At 33.2% G+C, this 18,346-nt stretch overlaps 1 protein-coding gene across 1 annotated transcript in view; it reads left to right on the top strand.

Annotated features, from left to right (window-relative positions):
• The window catches only part of LOC134531630 (WD repeat-containing protein 81), a 203,950-nt gene that overhangs the window by 111,199 nt on the left and 74,405 nt on the right, over window positions 1–18,346 (top strand). The window contains exons 17-19 of the mRNA XM_063367388.1: window positions 1,055–1,329; window positions 9,704–9,875; window positions 12,417–12,591. Coding sequence (XP_063223458.1) covers window positions 1,055–1,329; window positions 9,704–9,875; window positions 12,417–12,591 — 622 coding nt within the window. The remainder of the gene's footprint in view (window positions 1–1,054; window positions 1,330–9,703; window positions 9,876–12,416; window positions 12,592–18,346) is intronic.

Here is an 18,346-nt window from a genome sequence, read left to right as displayed (position 1 = left end):
TTAAGTAGGCAGATGGACGTAGATCAGTGATAGTACAGAGTTGCCGACGACAGGTGCATGGAGCTCCTTACGCGGGCAGCCGCGGCGGCAGACTGCTCCTCCCGGCGGGCCCACAACTCACATCCGGCCAACGGCCATTACATACATTTAAATAAAGTGTGCCACCGGGAAAAGGATTGAACACACACCAACCCTTAATTAAATTAGCCTACTGCCTGCAAACAATAACATTACATAACTAATTGTTTTAATCTCATTTTGTATTTAAATATAGTCTACCTCAGGAATTTTCATTCTCGCTCGGCATCGTTTGGGCCACGGAATATTATTTATGGTACAATTTAAATAAAAGCCTGTCTTGAAGCAATTACTCCGTCTGCTATACTCCGTCTGCTAGAACATAAAAACTCTAGGGAAGAAATAAGCAAGTTAAATTAATTATGCTGGCATCGATAAGGGAGCAAAGCACTGTCGTCACTAATTTTTTTAAATGGCTTAGAGATATTTTTCTTTTCAATATTCTCTACACCTCTCAGACTTCAGAAGAAATAGTACCTATTTTCATCTGTTATCTGTTACTCATGGTGGGAGATGATCTAGTGATATGTCACTGGGCTGGCATTCTGGAGTATCGAGGTTTGGATCACATTTTCACTGTTGTTTCCCTCAGTCTATATGTACCATGGTTGATACCTGCTCCAATGTTCCTGATGTGAGGTTTTATGGTTTGTATTCTTAAATGATGTGGCTAATGATCTAATGTACATAAATTTAGTATAAAATAAATATTTCGTTTCTTTGTGATGTGGTCATTAAAGCATACTTTCCTGTCTTCTTCCATGACCCTTTTTGTATGATTTTTTGTCAAGGCCAGTAATTACCTTCATTTAAAACTGATAATGTCTTTGACATCCAGTAGTTTTGCTCTTTAAGCACATGTGATTTTTAGTTTCATCAGCCCGGATCCCTTTTTTTTTTAAATATTAGGGTTGTCCATCTCTGTAACAAGAGGGCGATGAAGCACTGTGTGTCCGGTGGGCGATGCGTGTCGCAGGAGGTCCTGCTGAGGAACATCCTGCAGCCGGCCTTACGGCTGGTATCGAGCACCAGGCTGGTGTTCCCGTCGGGGCAGGCGGGCAGGGCGGCCGCGGCAGCCAAGTGGGTGGACGCCCTGTACGTCATTGCACAGCGCATCGGTCAGGAGATGACCAAGAAGCACTTGGCCGCGCCGGCCCTGCACAGGTTCTTCCTGGCGTTCGACAAGGCGCATGACCGGAGCCGAGAGGCTGCCGTGGGCACAAGTGAAGCAGTGAACGACAGTCTCTGCAGGTCATTATTCATCATTATTTAACGTACCTGAAGCAACGTGTAATCAGAGGTACTTGAAAGGCTCTAATCGGCTCAGAAGATCGGCAAGATCGGCAGCAGATGATCGGCATCGGCATGATCGGCAAAATAGGTGATCGGCCCAGCTCTAGTTACATTGGGCACATAGCACACCAAACAGTTTTAGTATTGTGACTACTGGACATTTTATTATTTATATCATATGGTGTGATATTTAATAATTTAAAAAAAGATTAATGAAAATTATTTTTATGATATTTTAAATGACAGATATATGAAGTTAAGGGGGCGGTTCAGAGACTAAAAATCGCTACCCTTCTAAATCGTGTTAATTTTGGTAAAATGTGAATGAAACCTTCGAAATCAACTACCCGACTACTCCACCCGGTCAGTATAAGTACCTGCGTAGCTGGGAGCAACGGTCATTCGAGTCAGGCTCTTCATACGGGGAGGTTGTGTTGCTCCTCCCTCCTGGCCTGTTTCAGACACGTGAAGGCGGTCGGCTGGCCCCCCTCCCTAGGTTTTACCCGCGCATGCGCAGACCGGGCGGAGAGTTGCAGTGTTGCCAGTTCTACTCCACCCGACCAGGGCCACGACCCTCCGTGACTGATCGAGGTTGACAATCCGCCGCGCCGGTGAGCGAAGTTTGATGGCCCGTCGGGAAATACCTTCGCGCGCACTTTAGACATCAACACATTTACGTGCTGTACATATTATTCGATGTTAACATTTGGTTCAAGATAAAATCATAATACACATTTCAAATATATTTTTATTATTATAATTTTCACTAACATTTCAAACATATATGTATCTTGAATTGAGACGTTAATAACATGCTCTATCAACATATCATAATTTAAAATTTTCTTACGGTTAACTCAATTTGGGAAGGCCTGAAGTTATAAGACGTAATTTATACTTAATACTTAAAGAGTAAAATAAATAGGAATCATAATGACAGAATTTATAAATAATGATTAGCACAAGTGTAAAATAAAATATTAACTGATTAATTTAGATCAATTATTGCAACAGTAAATTGTCTAATTTAAAAATCACCGCACACTTTATAGATAAAGACCGGAACAATTCGCAGTTTGATTCCGTGATAAGCTTGAATTTTTATATTACCTTAATTTAAAAAAAATTCTGTATCAAAGGGTTAAAAATAACAGTATATTATATTTGTATTGCATTAGTAATCAAACGACTTTGATTACAAAGATACCTAGTTTCATTTATTTGTAACATTAATTTCCAAGTTATCACTACAGTTACATCATTATATGTTGCATTCTGTTTAACGAATATCATATATGAGTTTCTATTATTCTCTATCATATTTATAACGTACTAGATAATATTTTTGTTGTAAATTACAAATGAAAAAATGGCAAATTTACTAAGCATATTTCTAAGCATCCAGATATTTAAAAATATTAAGTTTTCACGATGAACAGAATAAAAGTGTATTCATATTAACTTAATATGTTTTGAAAGATTCGTAGCGAAGATTTATTGGACTTTCTTGCATCCATTTCCTCTTTTCCCTTTGAAATATACTCTGGCTTTCTCGCTTGTTCTCCTCTAATTACTCGTGATTGAACAATTTCGGGAAGTAAACACTCTTTATAGAATCGCGTGAGTTTTGGCAGCATTTCAGTTTTCCAAAAATCTTCATTTCGCTTAACTTTTTCAACAAACAAATCTTGTTTAGTATCAGTCATGACAATTAACTAACAGAAATCTTTTTTGTTACATTTAAAATTCCTTGGATATGATAGATCTGTTGCTCGTATTTTTTTATTTATTTCTAGATTTTATATTTAAACTACAAAACTTTATACTTCTGGTATTTTGTTTATTTTTCCTGTAAATGTAAATGTTATTGCCATAAGCCTAGAAAATTAGTAATAATGCACCAAACATAGTACGTACACTTTAAAAATATAAAAAACATATTACAATTATGTATGTTTAAATATGTAATCTGTGAAACATGTACCAACCATAAAAACTATTTACAATTTACAACAACAAAAAAACCAATCAAAATGTGCATGATTACAAAACTGAAATCCTGTATCTTTCACTGCCTAGTTAATGACAACTCATAGAATAAGAGAAATAAACAAATAAATTACAAATGTTTAAAATCATACAACATTTCAGATAAGATAGGCTACTTGCAATAATGATAATACATTTAATTTACTCCAATCATAGTATGATTGTATACAATTAATTCTAACAACAAAGAAGAGAATATAGGTACTGTCAAATAAACTGTGCAGATGTAATGAACTGAAATTATTTAATTGTGCATGCCATATGTGCAATAAAGCTGCCAACAATATTTACCTTATTAAATTGAATAGGATTTTTTTAATACAATTGATTTATGTTTCGAGACTAGGTAAGTAGTTAAATATCATAAACATTCCAAATATATTTTGTAGCTGTGTTTGAAAACACCGTAAAAATTGCACACTAAGAATGGTCTTAAAAGAAATAGTTACTACATACACGTTTAGAACATGGTTTGCCTGTCTGATTTGCTTATCTACTTCGACGACGTTAAAATTAACAAGCAATATACAAATAAGTAGAGATGGGTCGAGTCTTGGTTTATGGAGTCGAGCCGAGCCGAGTTGGGTCAGATTGACTCGACTCGAAAACCGAGTCACATATTTTATCAAGTTCGAGACTCGAAACACGTTTCGAGTTAAGTACCAGCATCGTGACATTATAGCACTTTATTATAGGTTGTCTTAACGTTTTCGCTTAGTCATTAATACAGTAAGAAATGATAATGACCTTTAAACAAAACAAATCCCGTGCAAACCTAACCTTGCCTGCTACCGTGCTACGGCGCTATAATAGGTACAAGTGCAACCAAACCTAGGCCTACCTTCATTTATGAACGTGACGTCGTAACGTAATTTTGTCGATAGTGGCGACAGTTTATAGGACAAAATTATGTCACATGACCATTTTATATAAAAAAAAAAAAGCTTGGAAAACAGCGTGCACTGTTTTCATTTTGTTTTTCATCCCGTGTTTACTTCAAATACGGTACCGCATTTGTTTACAAAATACGTCAATGGATTTTCACTGAAGAAAAATTTGTTGCAAAACGCACATATATTAATAATCATCACGTTTATCGTGGCCTGTTTATAATAACTCGTATAAACAAGAGATTTCCGTAACCTAAAAATAAAACAAAAAATAATTATATTGTAATATATAGTAAATAACACCAAGCCGTGATGCGTGAAAATGGCTGCGTGTTAGGCCAGCCAGCCTTGCATTTTGGAACTAAATTTAGCTGTGCTCCGCTACGCAGCGCTGCGTGTCAATAACGTTTAGGATAAAATTACTTTCTTTTTGTTTGAATAAAATATAATAATAACAACGCTCATGCATTTTTATTTGGCAATCAGTTACTGATCGCCAAATCAAATGCATGAAATATTTATTTAAAAACATATTGATATTCTTGTAGTTGTAACAAGTTCCGGGCGAATAATCTTGCCGCGGAAAGTGTATTTACATTGAGAATGTGACAATGTGACAAGGCCTATATCCCCTGAGCTGTTTGTTCGTGTGGGGATCTGCCGGTGGATCGGAAAAAAAAGTTACGTAACTCGGGAAGCCTTATTTTCACAGGAGAAAGAGCCAAACTCCCGATCGTACATCTTCGTTTTCTTTTTGTTCATTGTAAATAAAAATGGCGGTGTTGATAAAAGGAAATATCATAAACAAGGCAACGGTATTTATTTGTACGCCGCCATATTTTTCGTTTGCAGTGTGTCCGTGAATGTTTATTTTGGACAACTCATGATAACTATGGTCAATTAGGTTAGATTCGCTACATTATAAATACTTTAAAACATTGTGGACGGTTGATATGGTTAGGATAGCTACATTAAAGATACTGTGAAATCTAGTTGAAATAAAGCTTAGTTTTTTATATTTAAATAACAATGATTTGAATTAATCATTTAAAATATTTAAATAACATAATGATTTGCTAATTAATCATTTAAAATATTTAAATAATGCAGATGCATCTTGGATACACAATTTTTATATTAATGGGTGTAGTAATATTTTATTTATCATATTCGATGCAAAAAATTATAAAATTATGAAACTCGAACTGACTCGACTTCTTCAAAAATTTTGTGACTCGAACTCGACTCAACTCGAAATATGAATTGCTAAACTCGGCTCGACTCGACTCGAAGCCAAAAAACCTCAACTCGTCCATCTCTACAAATAAGTAACATCTTAATTTCCAGTTTATTGTTGTACCGGCACTTTAATACCAAACTAAAATTATCTTCCTGTTGGAAGCCATCTTGTGGTGCGAGATTTGCGTGTGAGTTCCGCGCTGCCGACGGAACCTTATGAACAATTTAAAAATTATGTGTTTTCGTCTGAAAGAATTGTCATTAATATACAACTATAAACATATTAATTTTTTTCTTGAAAACTGCAATAAAAGTCATGCAAAACTTATGGCCATTTTCACTCCAATTTCATATTATATAAGGGTTTTCTTCTTAACTTTTCATTTACATTTGTAATATGTAGGCCATCTAATTTTTTATTTGTTATTATAATGGTTTAATACATAAAGGACTCTATTATATGTTTAATTTAAACTTTCATTGAATATTTAGTAATCAAAACTATGTGCTACAGCTTGACCGCACGGCACTCTTCTTCAAAAGAAACAGTGGCAGGATAGGCATCCACTGTGAAGAGACATCCTACTGGGCTGCACGCGAGTGTTGTCGAACCAGCCATGCCAGAGCTAACAGTACCAAACAGGGTGACTGGCCTGTATATTTCTGCTGCATTTCGAGGCCAGACGTGTATTAAATTTAATACTACTCTCCAAGAAAACAAACAAATAATAATTCTTATTTAAGAAATTCGTATATTAGTGTATCAATGTAAAAAATACAAAATTAGAGGAGATCCCAATAAAACTCTGCCCACAAACATTAAATTTGACTGCGTGTCCGGGGCGTAGGTTTTTCCGATGATGCTACAGTGGTTTGCCATTGCCTTCCATGGTATTATGGTGAAAGGGAGATTACAAACACTTAGTCCTGATCCCAGGGAGAAGATTTTAAAGATCCCCTCGCCGGCCTAAAATATAACTTGAGCCTCTTGGTGCTAGCCTTTTTATAAATTTGTAGCTCAACATTTTCCTGACTAATATCATTCAAAATTTGTTATTTAGCCGTACTTTGAATGTTGTAGAAATTGGTAGACTATAGGTACTTACGCAATATCCACTCACAAAGAGGATAATGCCTAATATTTTTAACTCGGTCATTCAGGAATTTTTGTCTTTGATAAAAAAAAATTCTAAGCATCAAGCATTTTCCTGAAACTTATTTTTTATTTTTAATATACCTACTAAACACAAATTGTCAAGACGATGAGAGGCATGAAAAATTAACAGGTTCCAGGACCGATGGCATTTAATGTATAGGTACTAATCAATCTTAATCAAGCAATTTTTTTAACTATTCATTGGTTACTTGTTAACACACTTGAAGTATACGATTGTTTCTACATTCTCTTGCTATTTTTATTATTAACTACGATTTTTCCAGGCCTTCCCAGGTAAAGTCAATATTAGTTATATTGTATTTACATAAAGAAAGATATTAGAGATATTTTTTGTATTTTTAGTGAAAATGTTAAGTTTATTTATTTATTTGTCAATCACTGATGCTTCAGTGTAGGCCTGCTGTCGGTATTGTTTTGATATAAACGACGCTACGTGCACTTGTGTTACTCTTGTTACTGAGGTTTACGACACTAGAAAAAAAATATGTGTCACTGATTTACTTCAAGACGAATTGCATACTATTATATAATTGTGTGTCTGCGTTGCTGTCGATGGATTATTTGCATACTCAAGACTCTTAAGTAAATAATAATATAACTAAAAAAAGTGGGTTCAATCACATGTTCACTGGATTAGGACAAAGATAATGTGGCACTACTGAAGTGACATCACCGTCTGTCACTGACCTCGCGAATATTTATACTCTAATATCACTATAGTTTAAATGGTATACAACCAAGCCCAAATATAAAAAATTTCTCAAAAACAGCTAAGAAACAATGAGGTTTATAGAGTTTATACTGCAGCAATATAAAAAAAATTGGTTGTCTGTAAAGTCGGTTTACGGACGAAAGTTTGTGACGTCATAACAAAACATTGATGAAATGATTGATCCAGAAGAAAAGGAAATATCATATTCGGCCTGAGACTGAGCCGTAATATGTTTTTGCAACCAAACCAGTTAGGCATTAAAAATATTATATTCTTTGAGGAAGAATTTTTTTTAAAATTTTTCTATCTTTTGTATGATAAAATCTACCTCTGCATACTTTTATGAATAAAATTGAATCATTTTTATTGAATTATCACTATTTTGTATGGATACAAAGGAGTGAAATGAAATGCACAATTTAATTAATAAATTTACTTTTATTTGCATTCATTAATTCAAATATATTTATTACTTTTGAAATGGTGCGTGTGCCGTATTTATTTTTACAAGTACAAAAAAAAATTTCACAGTTGCCGGGATTTGAACCGACAACCTTTAGATCGGAAGTTAGTGACGCTGACTGCGCAGCCACAAGGCCATACTTCAAAAATAGTAGTTTCAGATCTTATACAGATATTTATAAAAAATTGGTTCACGGTAGGGGAATAATATTATTTCGTTTTTATAACACGATTTTATAACAAATACGCATCCCAAACACACCAAACTTATTTATAATGTGTTACAATATTTTTTAAAACATTGTGCAAAAGATCCCGGGTGTAATTTGAATTATTAAATTATTATGTGTAACTGTAAAACACCATTGTTGGTTCAAAACGTATTTGAATATTCAACATTACTTTTAAATAACCGTACCGATTGTGCTGAAAATCGGTGGACGATCGTTAAATTACATAATATTAATAATTCAAACGACGAAAATATGATTGAAAAGTCAAATCAATGTTTGTTCCAGTCGAGTGGAAGAGAGATGCCACGCATGCTTACAATGAGCATGAAGAGAGATGCCACGCATGCGTACACTGAGCAAACAGGACACATCCGTAGTGGGACACTTTTTCGTGCGTGCAGCCGGCGTTCATCGATTTATTAGACGTTACGTCAAAAAAAATACGCATTTCGCGAATGTCTAGTAAAGCAACAAGAACATATCCCGGCAGAACATTATGATATTTAAGGATTACATATTTAAAATTAATAAAACAAAATTAAATTTAATTATTGTAGGGCATCCTGGGATTGGCTTACTTCAGTAACTTGCTTGGATTCATCATTCTTTTGTGTCAGGTCATTTTCTTTTCTTTTTTGCCAGATCAAATGAACTGCTAAAGCTTTTTTACCCCCCTTTTTTTTTTTAACACGATAGGATATTTTTCTTTTACCCATTATCTAGTTTTCACAAGAAAACGTTTTTGCTAGTAACACCGGAACATGAATTCACATGAATATCTATGGCAACGCTGTCCACGCACCGTCAGTGCTGCTTCGCGGCGGGAGGACGAGAAGGCAGGAAATGGTCACTGACAGCGCAGTAGCTGCACTCTGTTGGCAGTTTATCAACTAGTCAAACCGCTTCCTCGTGCATGCAAGGAATATTTAGTACATTTTGTCTAAGTTGCTGTTCGAACAACAATTATCGAGCTATAGAATTGAAGAAGAAACTTAGCTTAACAAGTAGATCATGTATTTATAGGGATATAAATTTATTAACTACTATGTACGGCTTTCTTCAACATGGTGCGATGCACTTGGAAAAATTAAAAAAAATGATGTAAGAAGGTCTCGTTTAGTAAAATACTCACTTTTTATACACAATGAAATATTATATGAATAAAATATTTGTAAAAAAAATATTTTTTAAACATTGCATCATAATTACACATAATATGCAAGAAACAAGACGTGTTTGTGTCTCATAAAGATCCATATTTTAAAAAAAATTTTATTAACTTTTTGGACTGTTCCAGTGTTTGCCATAAAGTAAATATTAAAGTAATACCTTTCTTTTATGTGAATATTTAGTTACAATCACATTACCATAACACACAAGATTTATATCACCAATGAAGTATACTACGAATTCTGTGTTCAACGTGAACCGCCCCCTTAACGATCCATCATCAGTTGAGTGTCTGCATACTTTGAATTTAAAATTTTGAGCTCTAATTCTTTCCATATTAATAATTGCAGTGTGGTATCTGTCCAAAGAAGGTAATAGAAACAAGTGTTTTAATTTTCAGCTCGTCTGTAGATAGCAGCTATCTGGAGATATGCCGTGATGGCTCCAGTACAGAGTGGGCTGTTAGAGGAAGTGCTGTGCAAGAGACATTTAGAGAAAATGATTTTGGAGATTCGTTTTCACAGCCTTCATCCGATCAAGAATGGAAGAGTTGTGATCCAACAAGATCAAAGGTAACAAAGTCAGGACACTTTTATTTCAGATTGTTATTGTTATTGTTATTGTTTTAAGTGTTTCAAGGATATACTATTTTAAGTGTCAAAGTTGAAGTAGAAACTTTATGACCTTGTATTAGTTATTGAAGTGTTTATTGGGTGTTTGAGTGGTCCGATCACTCGCCTCCCACCACTGTGATCTGGGTTTGATTCCCAGTGGTTTCTAGCCCTGAGCCTGTGTTTATTCACTTCACCATTCCCATCCCATCATGTCTCATCTCCTCTAATTATTAAGATATCTACATGAGATAGGCACAATCATTTATTTGTTCACTTTTTGATTATATGATTAATTCATTTATTTATTCAATTTTTAATTCATTATTTATTTATTCATGTTCATCCAAGAGTTATTTATTTATATATTTATGTCTTCATTATTTATTTGTTGTAATATATTATTTATTTATTTTTCGTTCAGTTATTTAACTGGTAAATAATTCATAATTTATTGCTTTATTAGTGTTTTTTTTTTTTTTTCAATTTACTCAATTTTTTTTATTCGTTTGCTGCTTAATATAACTTTAATGCTGCTTTATGCAGCACCATTATGCAACATTATTTTGTTTTTACTTACTGCAACTTGATGCTGTTGGCAACTATGTATTTGTATACCTACAGTTTCCCATTACTCAACATCAAGCTGAGAACAATTGTCATAGTTTTTGAGTTATAGGCAATTTTTTCAAAACATTTTGAATCTCCACCTTGCACCTAATTATTAGATACAGTGACTAAAATTGTTTGCGATGCAATCATAAAAACAATACTATTAGTAGCAATTCAAAATAAAATTGTAGATGATGTACTTTTTGGGAAAAAAATTATTTGGATGACTTGCAGCAAAACATTTTTATGAAGAAAATTTGATTAGTTATAATGAATAAATCTTTCTTTGCTCACTTGGCAGTTATTTGCAAAAATGGGTAAATAAAGCAAAAACTTGTTAATTTAGCAAAGTATTATTTTTACAGTGTGACTAGTGAAATGTACATGACAAAATATTTTTGCAGCATAAGTCTTGCAAAATTTTTTTCCCCCAAAAATATAACAAGTTTTATTTTATTTTGAATTTTTATCAATAGTAGGGATATTTATGATTGTGTAGCAAAAATTATTAGTAACATTATCTAATAATTTGGAGCAGGTTGGGGATTTAAAACTTTTGAATAAATGCCTATAACAAAAAAAAAATAAATAAACTTTTTGAAATTTTGTTTTTGATTCAGAACTGTGATTAACAGGCTTATCAACTGTTCTTGAATTAACATTACATTATAAGACAGCCTGTATATAGTAGCAATGACAGGGATCAAATTGTGTTGTGTATATTTTTTATGTTGTCTTGTGAGATGTTCTTTATTGCACATTCAGAAATTGTGTTATTGTAGTGTTAGGTATTAAGTATAGCTTTTTCACCATGTTTATGTAATAATTACACCAGAACTTCATATCATTCAGCCTCTCTTTAAATTCATAGTGTGTGGCTTGTGAGCTCAGAATCCCTTATATCATCAATGTTAACTCGTTATTTCATATATATTAATGTGGAGATTTAATAAAAATGATTTGTTTAGTTTTAAGATGTTTGCTATGTTAAAATATTTCTTGTTTCTTTCTTTGTAGACAAGATAATCTGATGTCATTCATTTTGGCAAGGATGATTTTAGTAACTATTTTTTGACTTACGTCACTTTGATCTTGACACGTGTAACTACCATTGAGCAAAAATACTGGTAGAACTAAACAACTCAGATCCCCCGTCCCTGCCATCAAACGTCGTTGAAAAATGCATCCTCAGTGAACAATGCCTTCAGCTCCTCCACTGCCTGCAACATGCAGGCTTATTGAACACCACGCACTAAGTGTGCAGGTGTGCGTTGGCCTGCATCACTACAGTGTAGCTGTGTCTACTATACTCTTATCTGCGCTGTAGCTGGTTTGAAATCCATGTTTTTACAGGGAAATGTATAATGAATTCTCAATGCATTTTCATATGAAAAAATTTATATATATTTGGACTAAGTGAGATGCCTCTGTTGATGCTTTAAGCAATACGTATGTATTAAATTTAAGCCTTTTTACATGGCAAAAATTGGTATTTTCAAACTGCTGTATCTTAAAACGTAAATAGTGTGTGTATATATATTAGCAAAGAGTCACTGCCTGCAGTCTTGAATATGCATGCATCATGATGAAAAAACTGCATGAGCGCCTTTTGCCTGTGCATAAAGACAACAAAGCTCTTGAATCCTTACAGAAGTGTGTGTGTATACACTGACACACGCACGCACACGTGCACACACGCACACGCGCACACTTGCACACGCGCACACTTGCACACGCGCACACATGCACACACGCACACGACATGATGTAGGTGGGCCCTTAAGGATTATTAGAATGTCCATGCCTCTTGTTCGAGGAAGCAATGTCTGGTTGTGCAGCTGAACAACAGACCCGCAGTTTGCCGGAGGAACGAGGCTTGACGTGTTGCAGGCAGTGGAGGAGCTGAAGGCAGTGTTCACGCCAAGGTTGGCCCACCTGTCGTACCTGCCTTTCGTCATGTTCCTGGGTGATGCCGTGATGGAGCAGTCGCTCGGGAACGCAGACTTCATCTCCGAGCTGTGTTTCGACTACGAGAAAGTGATGCAGGGAGAACAGCCTTCTACACGTGAGTTTTGTGTTGGCTGTTGTCGGACTGGCAGATGCCTCTGTTCTTTCTTACACTAACAACTGTTTCAAATTCTATTACTTCAAACCACAGGCTTGTTCATGCATGCGTTTATGCTTCTTGCAGTTGCCTAATGTTTTTGATTTGTATAAAAAAGGAAAATAAGACTTACTGATGTAGCTTTCTTTTTATAATTATGGTTTTATTCTATATAGGTTTTTGTATAATGTTGTTTATGATTACAACTTAAATTGATATATCACACAAAGAAGACTTTTCTTTTTTAAAGTAGTTTTTTTAGGAACATATTTACTATATTGTGATTAAGAGGAGGGTCGGAAAAGGTGTTCATTATTTTGAGATAATAAATACACACTGTAATAGGCGAAAATCCAGACACACCAAATGTATGATGCTGAGATGTTATTTCATTCAAAGTAGTAGTAAATTCCCTTTATTAAGTACTTGAGGGGACCAGAATATTACACACTTCTTAATGGAGGTGTACTTTATATTGGGTTCATCCAGTAGAAATGTTACAATTTGTCACTTCGCGCCAATTTCAACAACCTGATGGCTTTTTTATTGTAGGCCTAATTACTACATTCACGAAACGTCACAAAATGTTCACTAGCGTCGAAAAATGTGTGCCACTAGATCTGTTAAATAAATGTTGTATACGTGTTACATTTGTGTACAATTTCGAAAGATGTCAATCTTAAATGATGTTTACAAACTAATTATATGTTAGGTCATCGTAACAGAAAACAAACGGTAACAAAAAACGCATTAGTAGTTGTTGGCCATCGTATAATCCACGTTTTATGTACCTAGCCAGATATGGCCAACACGGCCAAAATCCATTGCTACAAATTCAAATGCGAAAATACGCATTTTGTAGGATAAATATTATAATCAAATCTTTTTTTTTTTATTGAAAAAGTTAACCGTTTTTTATTTATAACTCATTGTGCTGCAGTCATTTTCAAATGTACTCATGTCAATGAGAATCCACTGTATTTGTTAATACTAGAAAATTTTATTATATGTATTAATATTTGACGTGACGTATAATAAATCGATTAACGCCGGCTGCACGCACGAAAAAGTGTCCCGTTACGCACATTGTTCCGTTACGCTGTGTCCCATTACACTCATTGTTCTGTTATACACTGTGTTTCGTTATGCTTTTGGCGAGTGCAGTAATAATAGGTTATGTTACAATTGACTAAAAAATTATGGTGATTCATATAAATGATGATAGATATTTGATTACAGTTTATTTATATGAAAACTTGTTCATAATTATATTTAAACTTTATAGCTAAACGCCAGTTTTTAAAATTAATTGCAAGTCACGTGAACTGTTTCGTCGAATGTTTATCAAGTGAAGTGAAAAGTTAATGTGGTTTTCATTGCTTATTACAACAACAATTTTGGCAATAAAGGTTAATTATTCTTGCATTTTAAAAATCTGATTACTAGTATAATTTCAAATATTTATTATTTTATTATTAAAATAAAAATGATTCAATTTTATTCATAAAAGTATGCAATCATTTCATCAGTGTTTTGTTATGAAGTTGTCACGTTAAACTATCGTCCGTAAACCGACTTTACAGACAACTTTTTTTTTTAGAAAGTTACAGGTAAGTTTTTTTATCCACAGATTAATTGCACTATTCTACTAAAACTAGGCACCACTATTAGACTAATTTAATTTTAGTAATGTTTTATAAAGTGGGCCTGTGATCTCATTTACAAGAAATATTGGTTACATTATGTGTTTACGAACGGCATATTTTGGTTTTAGAAGAATAATTGAAAAATGTTCCTGCAGGTCACTTGGTTGTCATTTTGACTATGTTGATATTTGTTACATGTTCTCGTATTAGAGATCATTCAAAACTTAATTCTAACACTAACACTACATTTTTTCATTATGCATATATTCATGAAATTGTGATAGTACATAGTGATAACAGCACAGCCACTCTCTTGTGGTTCAGGACAGTGCATGTTATGTTTATTTTATTTTTATTTAAATTTGCAACATGCCTACCGAAAATCATTAGACTTTAATGCTGGCCACGACACATGAAGACAAATACATAGTAATCACTGCAACAGTATGGACTCCCACCACCGTTGATACCACAGCAGGCAGAATATCGGCAGATGGCCAGCATACGAGGGCAAGAGTTCCACACATTATCATTCAAAACAGATACAAAGAAACACTAATACAGCAAATAAAGACAAACACAAAATAACATAAAAGGACTTGAAATAACACAAAATTACTTTATCATAATTGCTAAAATAACAGACATTAACTTAAAACTAAGCATGTTTTAGAAAATCAAATAACTATAATATTAAAGAATTAAATTGGTTAAAAATTATAAAGACAAGTGTATAATTGAGAATTACTTATGGCAAAATGGTAAATAAAAGTAGGTTCAAAATGTTTTAATGTGAAATGGCAAGTTTGTTAAAATTAGAAATTAATCTATAATTTACATCATTCTTGTTATTGTATGTACATAATGTAGTTTTCAAACGACTATGGAATTGTGGAACTCAAAGTCCTGTTTTATCAAGGATGTATTTGCAATGAACTTTTGAAGAATAACAATTTTTGATAAATATAGCTTCTAAGTATGCTCTGTAGTCAGAAAGGGAAGCTAGTTTAGGTGGTGGAAATTGTTCGAGATTAACAACTTTTAAATTGTGTTTTGTATATTTTCAATGTTCGTGCTATCAGATGGATTTATAGGGTTCCAAATAACTAAACAGTATTCTAATTTTGATCTGATTAGGGGGGGATATATATATATATATATATATATATATATATATATATATATATATATATATATATATATATATATATATATATATATATATATATATATATATATATATATATATATATATATATATATATATATATATATATATATATATATATATATATATATATATATAGAGAGAGAGAGAGAGAGAGGAAGAGAGAGAAAGAATAGAATCAGGGTTATAAGCATAAAAAGTAATAGTTATTCTAGAACTAGTGATTAGATATTTCACATTTTGATGAAAATATAATTTTGCATCTAAAATAGTGCCAAGATATTTTCAAGAGGATGATTTGGGAATTATAAAGTTGTCCAGTGTGTAATCAAATATAAATGGGATATATTTCCTTGTGAATAAAATAATTTTATTTTGGTTTTTATTAAGAGTGATTTGATTAAGTTTACTTCAATTCAATTGAAAATTTCATTTATATCAGTCTGAAATAAATAATCATTAATATGCATAATTGCTCTACATATTTTTAGATCCACGAACAATACCCCTGTGTAATGACTAAGAACATATGAGATGTCATTTATAAATATATTAAAAAGTAAAAGAGATAGGCTTTTTCCTTGTAGTACACCAGAGCTGGCTAAATAAAGGTTAGAATTACCAGATAATAGAAACAGAAGAAAAGATCTATAACTAAGAGTTTACAAAACTAACACAAAGACCAAAATTAGATAATTTTTCAAGTAAGGTTACATGGTTTGCAGTATCAAAAACTTTCGCCAGATCAAAATAACAGGAATCAACTTTACCCCTGTTGGTAATTTAATAGTAAATGAGATTAAGGAAAGTAATGAGATTGGTAGCAGTGGTCATTCCTATTCTAAATCCATGTTGATAGAGTGAGAATTTTTGAGAGAGAAAATTCTAAAAAATTTTGGGTGACCATAAGTAGGGATATCAGATGATAGTTGGAAACATTTAATTTTGAACTGTTTTTGTGAATAGAAATTACCTTTGCTATTTTTCATGTATTAGTAAAAGCTTGTGTCTTAAGGCTCGTATTGAATAAACGTTTCAAAATAGGTGCAAGAAATTGAGAACAACCTAGTTGGTATTCCGTCGGTACCAAAGCACATGGAAGATTTTAAGGACATAATACTCCAGAGCACAACACTATCCAAAATAATAGGAAGTGCTATGGTATCAAAGCATGAGCTTGAGCTATAAATAGGGACCCCAGAAAATGGTGAACTGCGAAATACACGAAATACCGCGAAATTGGGCACTATTTCACCGTTTTCACGAAATCTGCTATTTTTTCTCAAAACACAAAACTTTGCGCGAAATCCACGTAATTTCCGTTACCAAGAATGTTTACATTGGTCGGATACTGTAAATAATCTTACTATCGATTGTATTGCTATCGCGCACGGTCTAAGAAGGGGAGGTCTGGACACTCCCCAACCAGGCCAGCATGCAAAAGTGGCACACCTAATGTCTCCGTAGTTCCGCTCCGCTTCACCATCTGACCTGTAGCGCTGGTTGTTCTGCGGTGGTATTTTAAGCTTTGTTATTATGAACAACTCAACATAATAATCATTTAAATTTTCATTTAAATGTTAAAAATGCATTAATCTCCAGATATCGATACAGTATTAAATTGGTTGTGTTTATGTTTTATAATATTTGGAATTATTTCATAAATTAGGTAAATTAGGTTACGAAGTATAGTTTCCACATTGGCATTGGCGGGAAGCCAGGAACTTCATCGTGAGCAAGGAGCATTGATTGTTAGTAAAGAGAATAAGCGTATATTATTTTAATTGTGAAAATGCCTAACCATTGTAAAACCATTGCAAAACAAATTATCAGGCAAAGTCAGACGAGAAAGTTGCAATATTCCGAGTTCCCAATGATGACAATGTTAGGCAATTGTGGCAGAAAGAAATTCCACGAGACAAGTTTGTACTTAAAAGATCCCATTATATATGCGAAAAACATTTTATGGAAGACGACATTCTCACAAAAAAAAAAAAAGGAACACAAAGATCATTTCGGAAACGTCATTGAAATAGTAAGTTAAATTTTATTATTTGTATGAATGTAGTCTAAAGATTACTTATTTTTGTATAGGCCCGACTTTTTTTAAAAATGTATGTAATATGTCGAATTTTATTAATGACCAGCACAACCCTGATAATACCTGTTTGTAAGTAGTTTGACAATACACCATTTTTTTATTAAAATACAAAATTTGCAAAACGAGTGCGGTCTCTTCCTTAAAAAAATAATAAAAATCCCAAAATACTTTTATTCAGTGCTCTAAACTTTCCTTTGTTATTTCAAAAAGGCGCAGATACGGTATTCCAACTCGTTTAGGAGTAATCGCAGTTTGTAATTTACATTACAATACCTGTGCATTCATGCGGTCGGTGACGTTTTTGCTTGCTGTGTATGTGCGTGTTGTTTGTTTTCGACAACTTATAAAAATGTATATATTTTTTATTTGAATATTGTAATGCAATGTAAATAAAAAATTTTTAAAAAAATACGTCTTTACTATGTGAAGCGTCAACCCTTGACATGAGACACAAAACATTAACGATGGCACTTATTTGTGTAGCAAATAATGTATTGTAAATGCAGGTTTGGTATTGTTATTCAAATACGTAAATCAGCCAAGTTATGTAATTTGATTCAGCCTTTAATTTTAAATGTTAAAATATAGTGTAATTTTATTAAAATTCATTGCAGTGCATCAAATACTGATGTAACTCTCTACGTTTGTAATTATGGAGTAGAGGGCCACCATGGAAATAATAAAAGTAAAAAAAAAAACTTATTTTTACTTCTTTACATGATTTCTGATAATTCTGCAAAACGGCATTGCGATATTTCCAGTAATTTGCCTAAAATTACCTTTTTAAACGAGTGTATTTTT

The sequence above is a fragment of the Bacillus rossius genome, chromosome 5 (genome assembly GCF_032445375.1).
Source record: "Bacillus rossius redtenbacheri isolate Brsri chromosome 5, Brsri_v3, whole genome shotgun sequence".
NCBI classification, from domain to species: domain Eukaryota; kingdom Metazoa; phylum Arthropoda; class Insecta; order Phasmatodea; family Bacillidae; genus Bacillus; species Bacillus rossius.
Note: the sequence above shows the minus strand (reverse complement) of the source record. Positions and strands in the feature narration are given on the sequence as shown.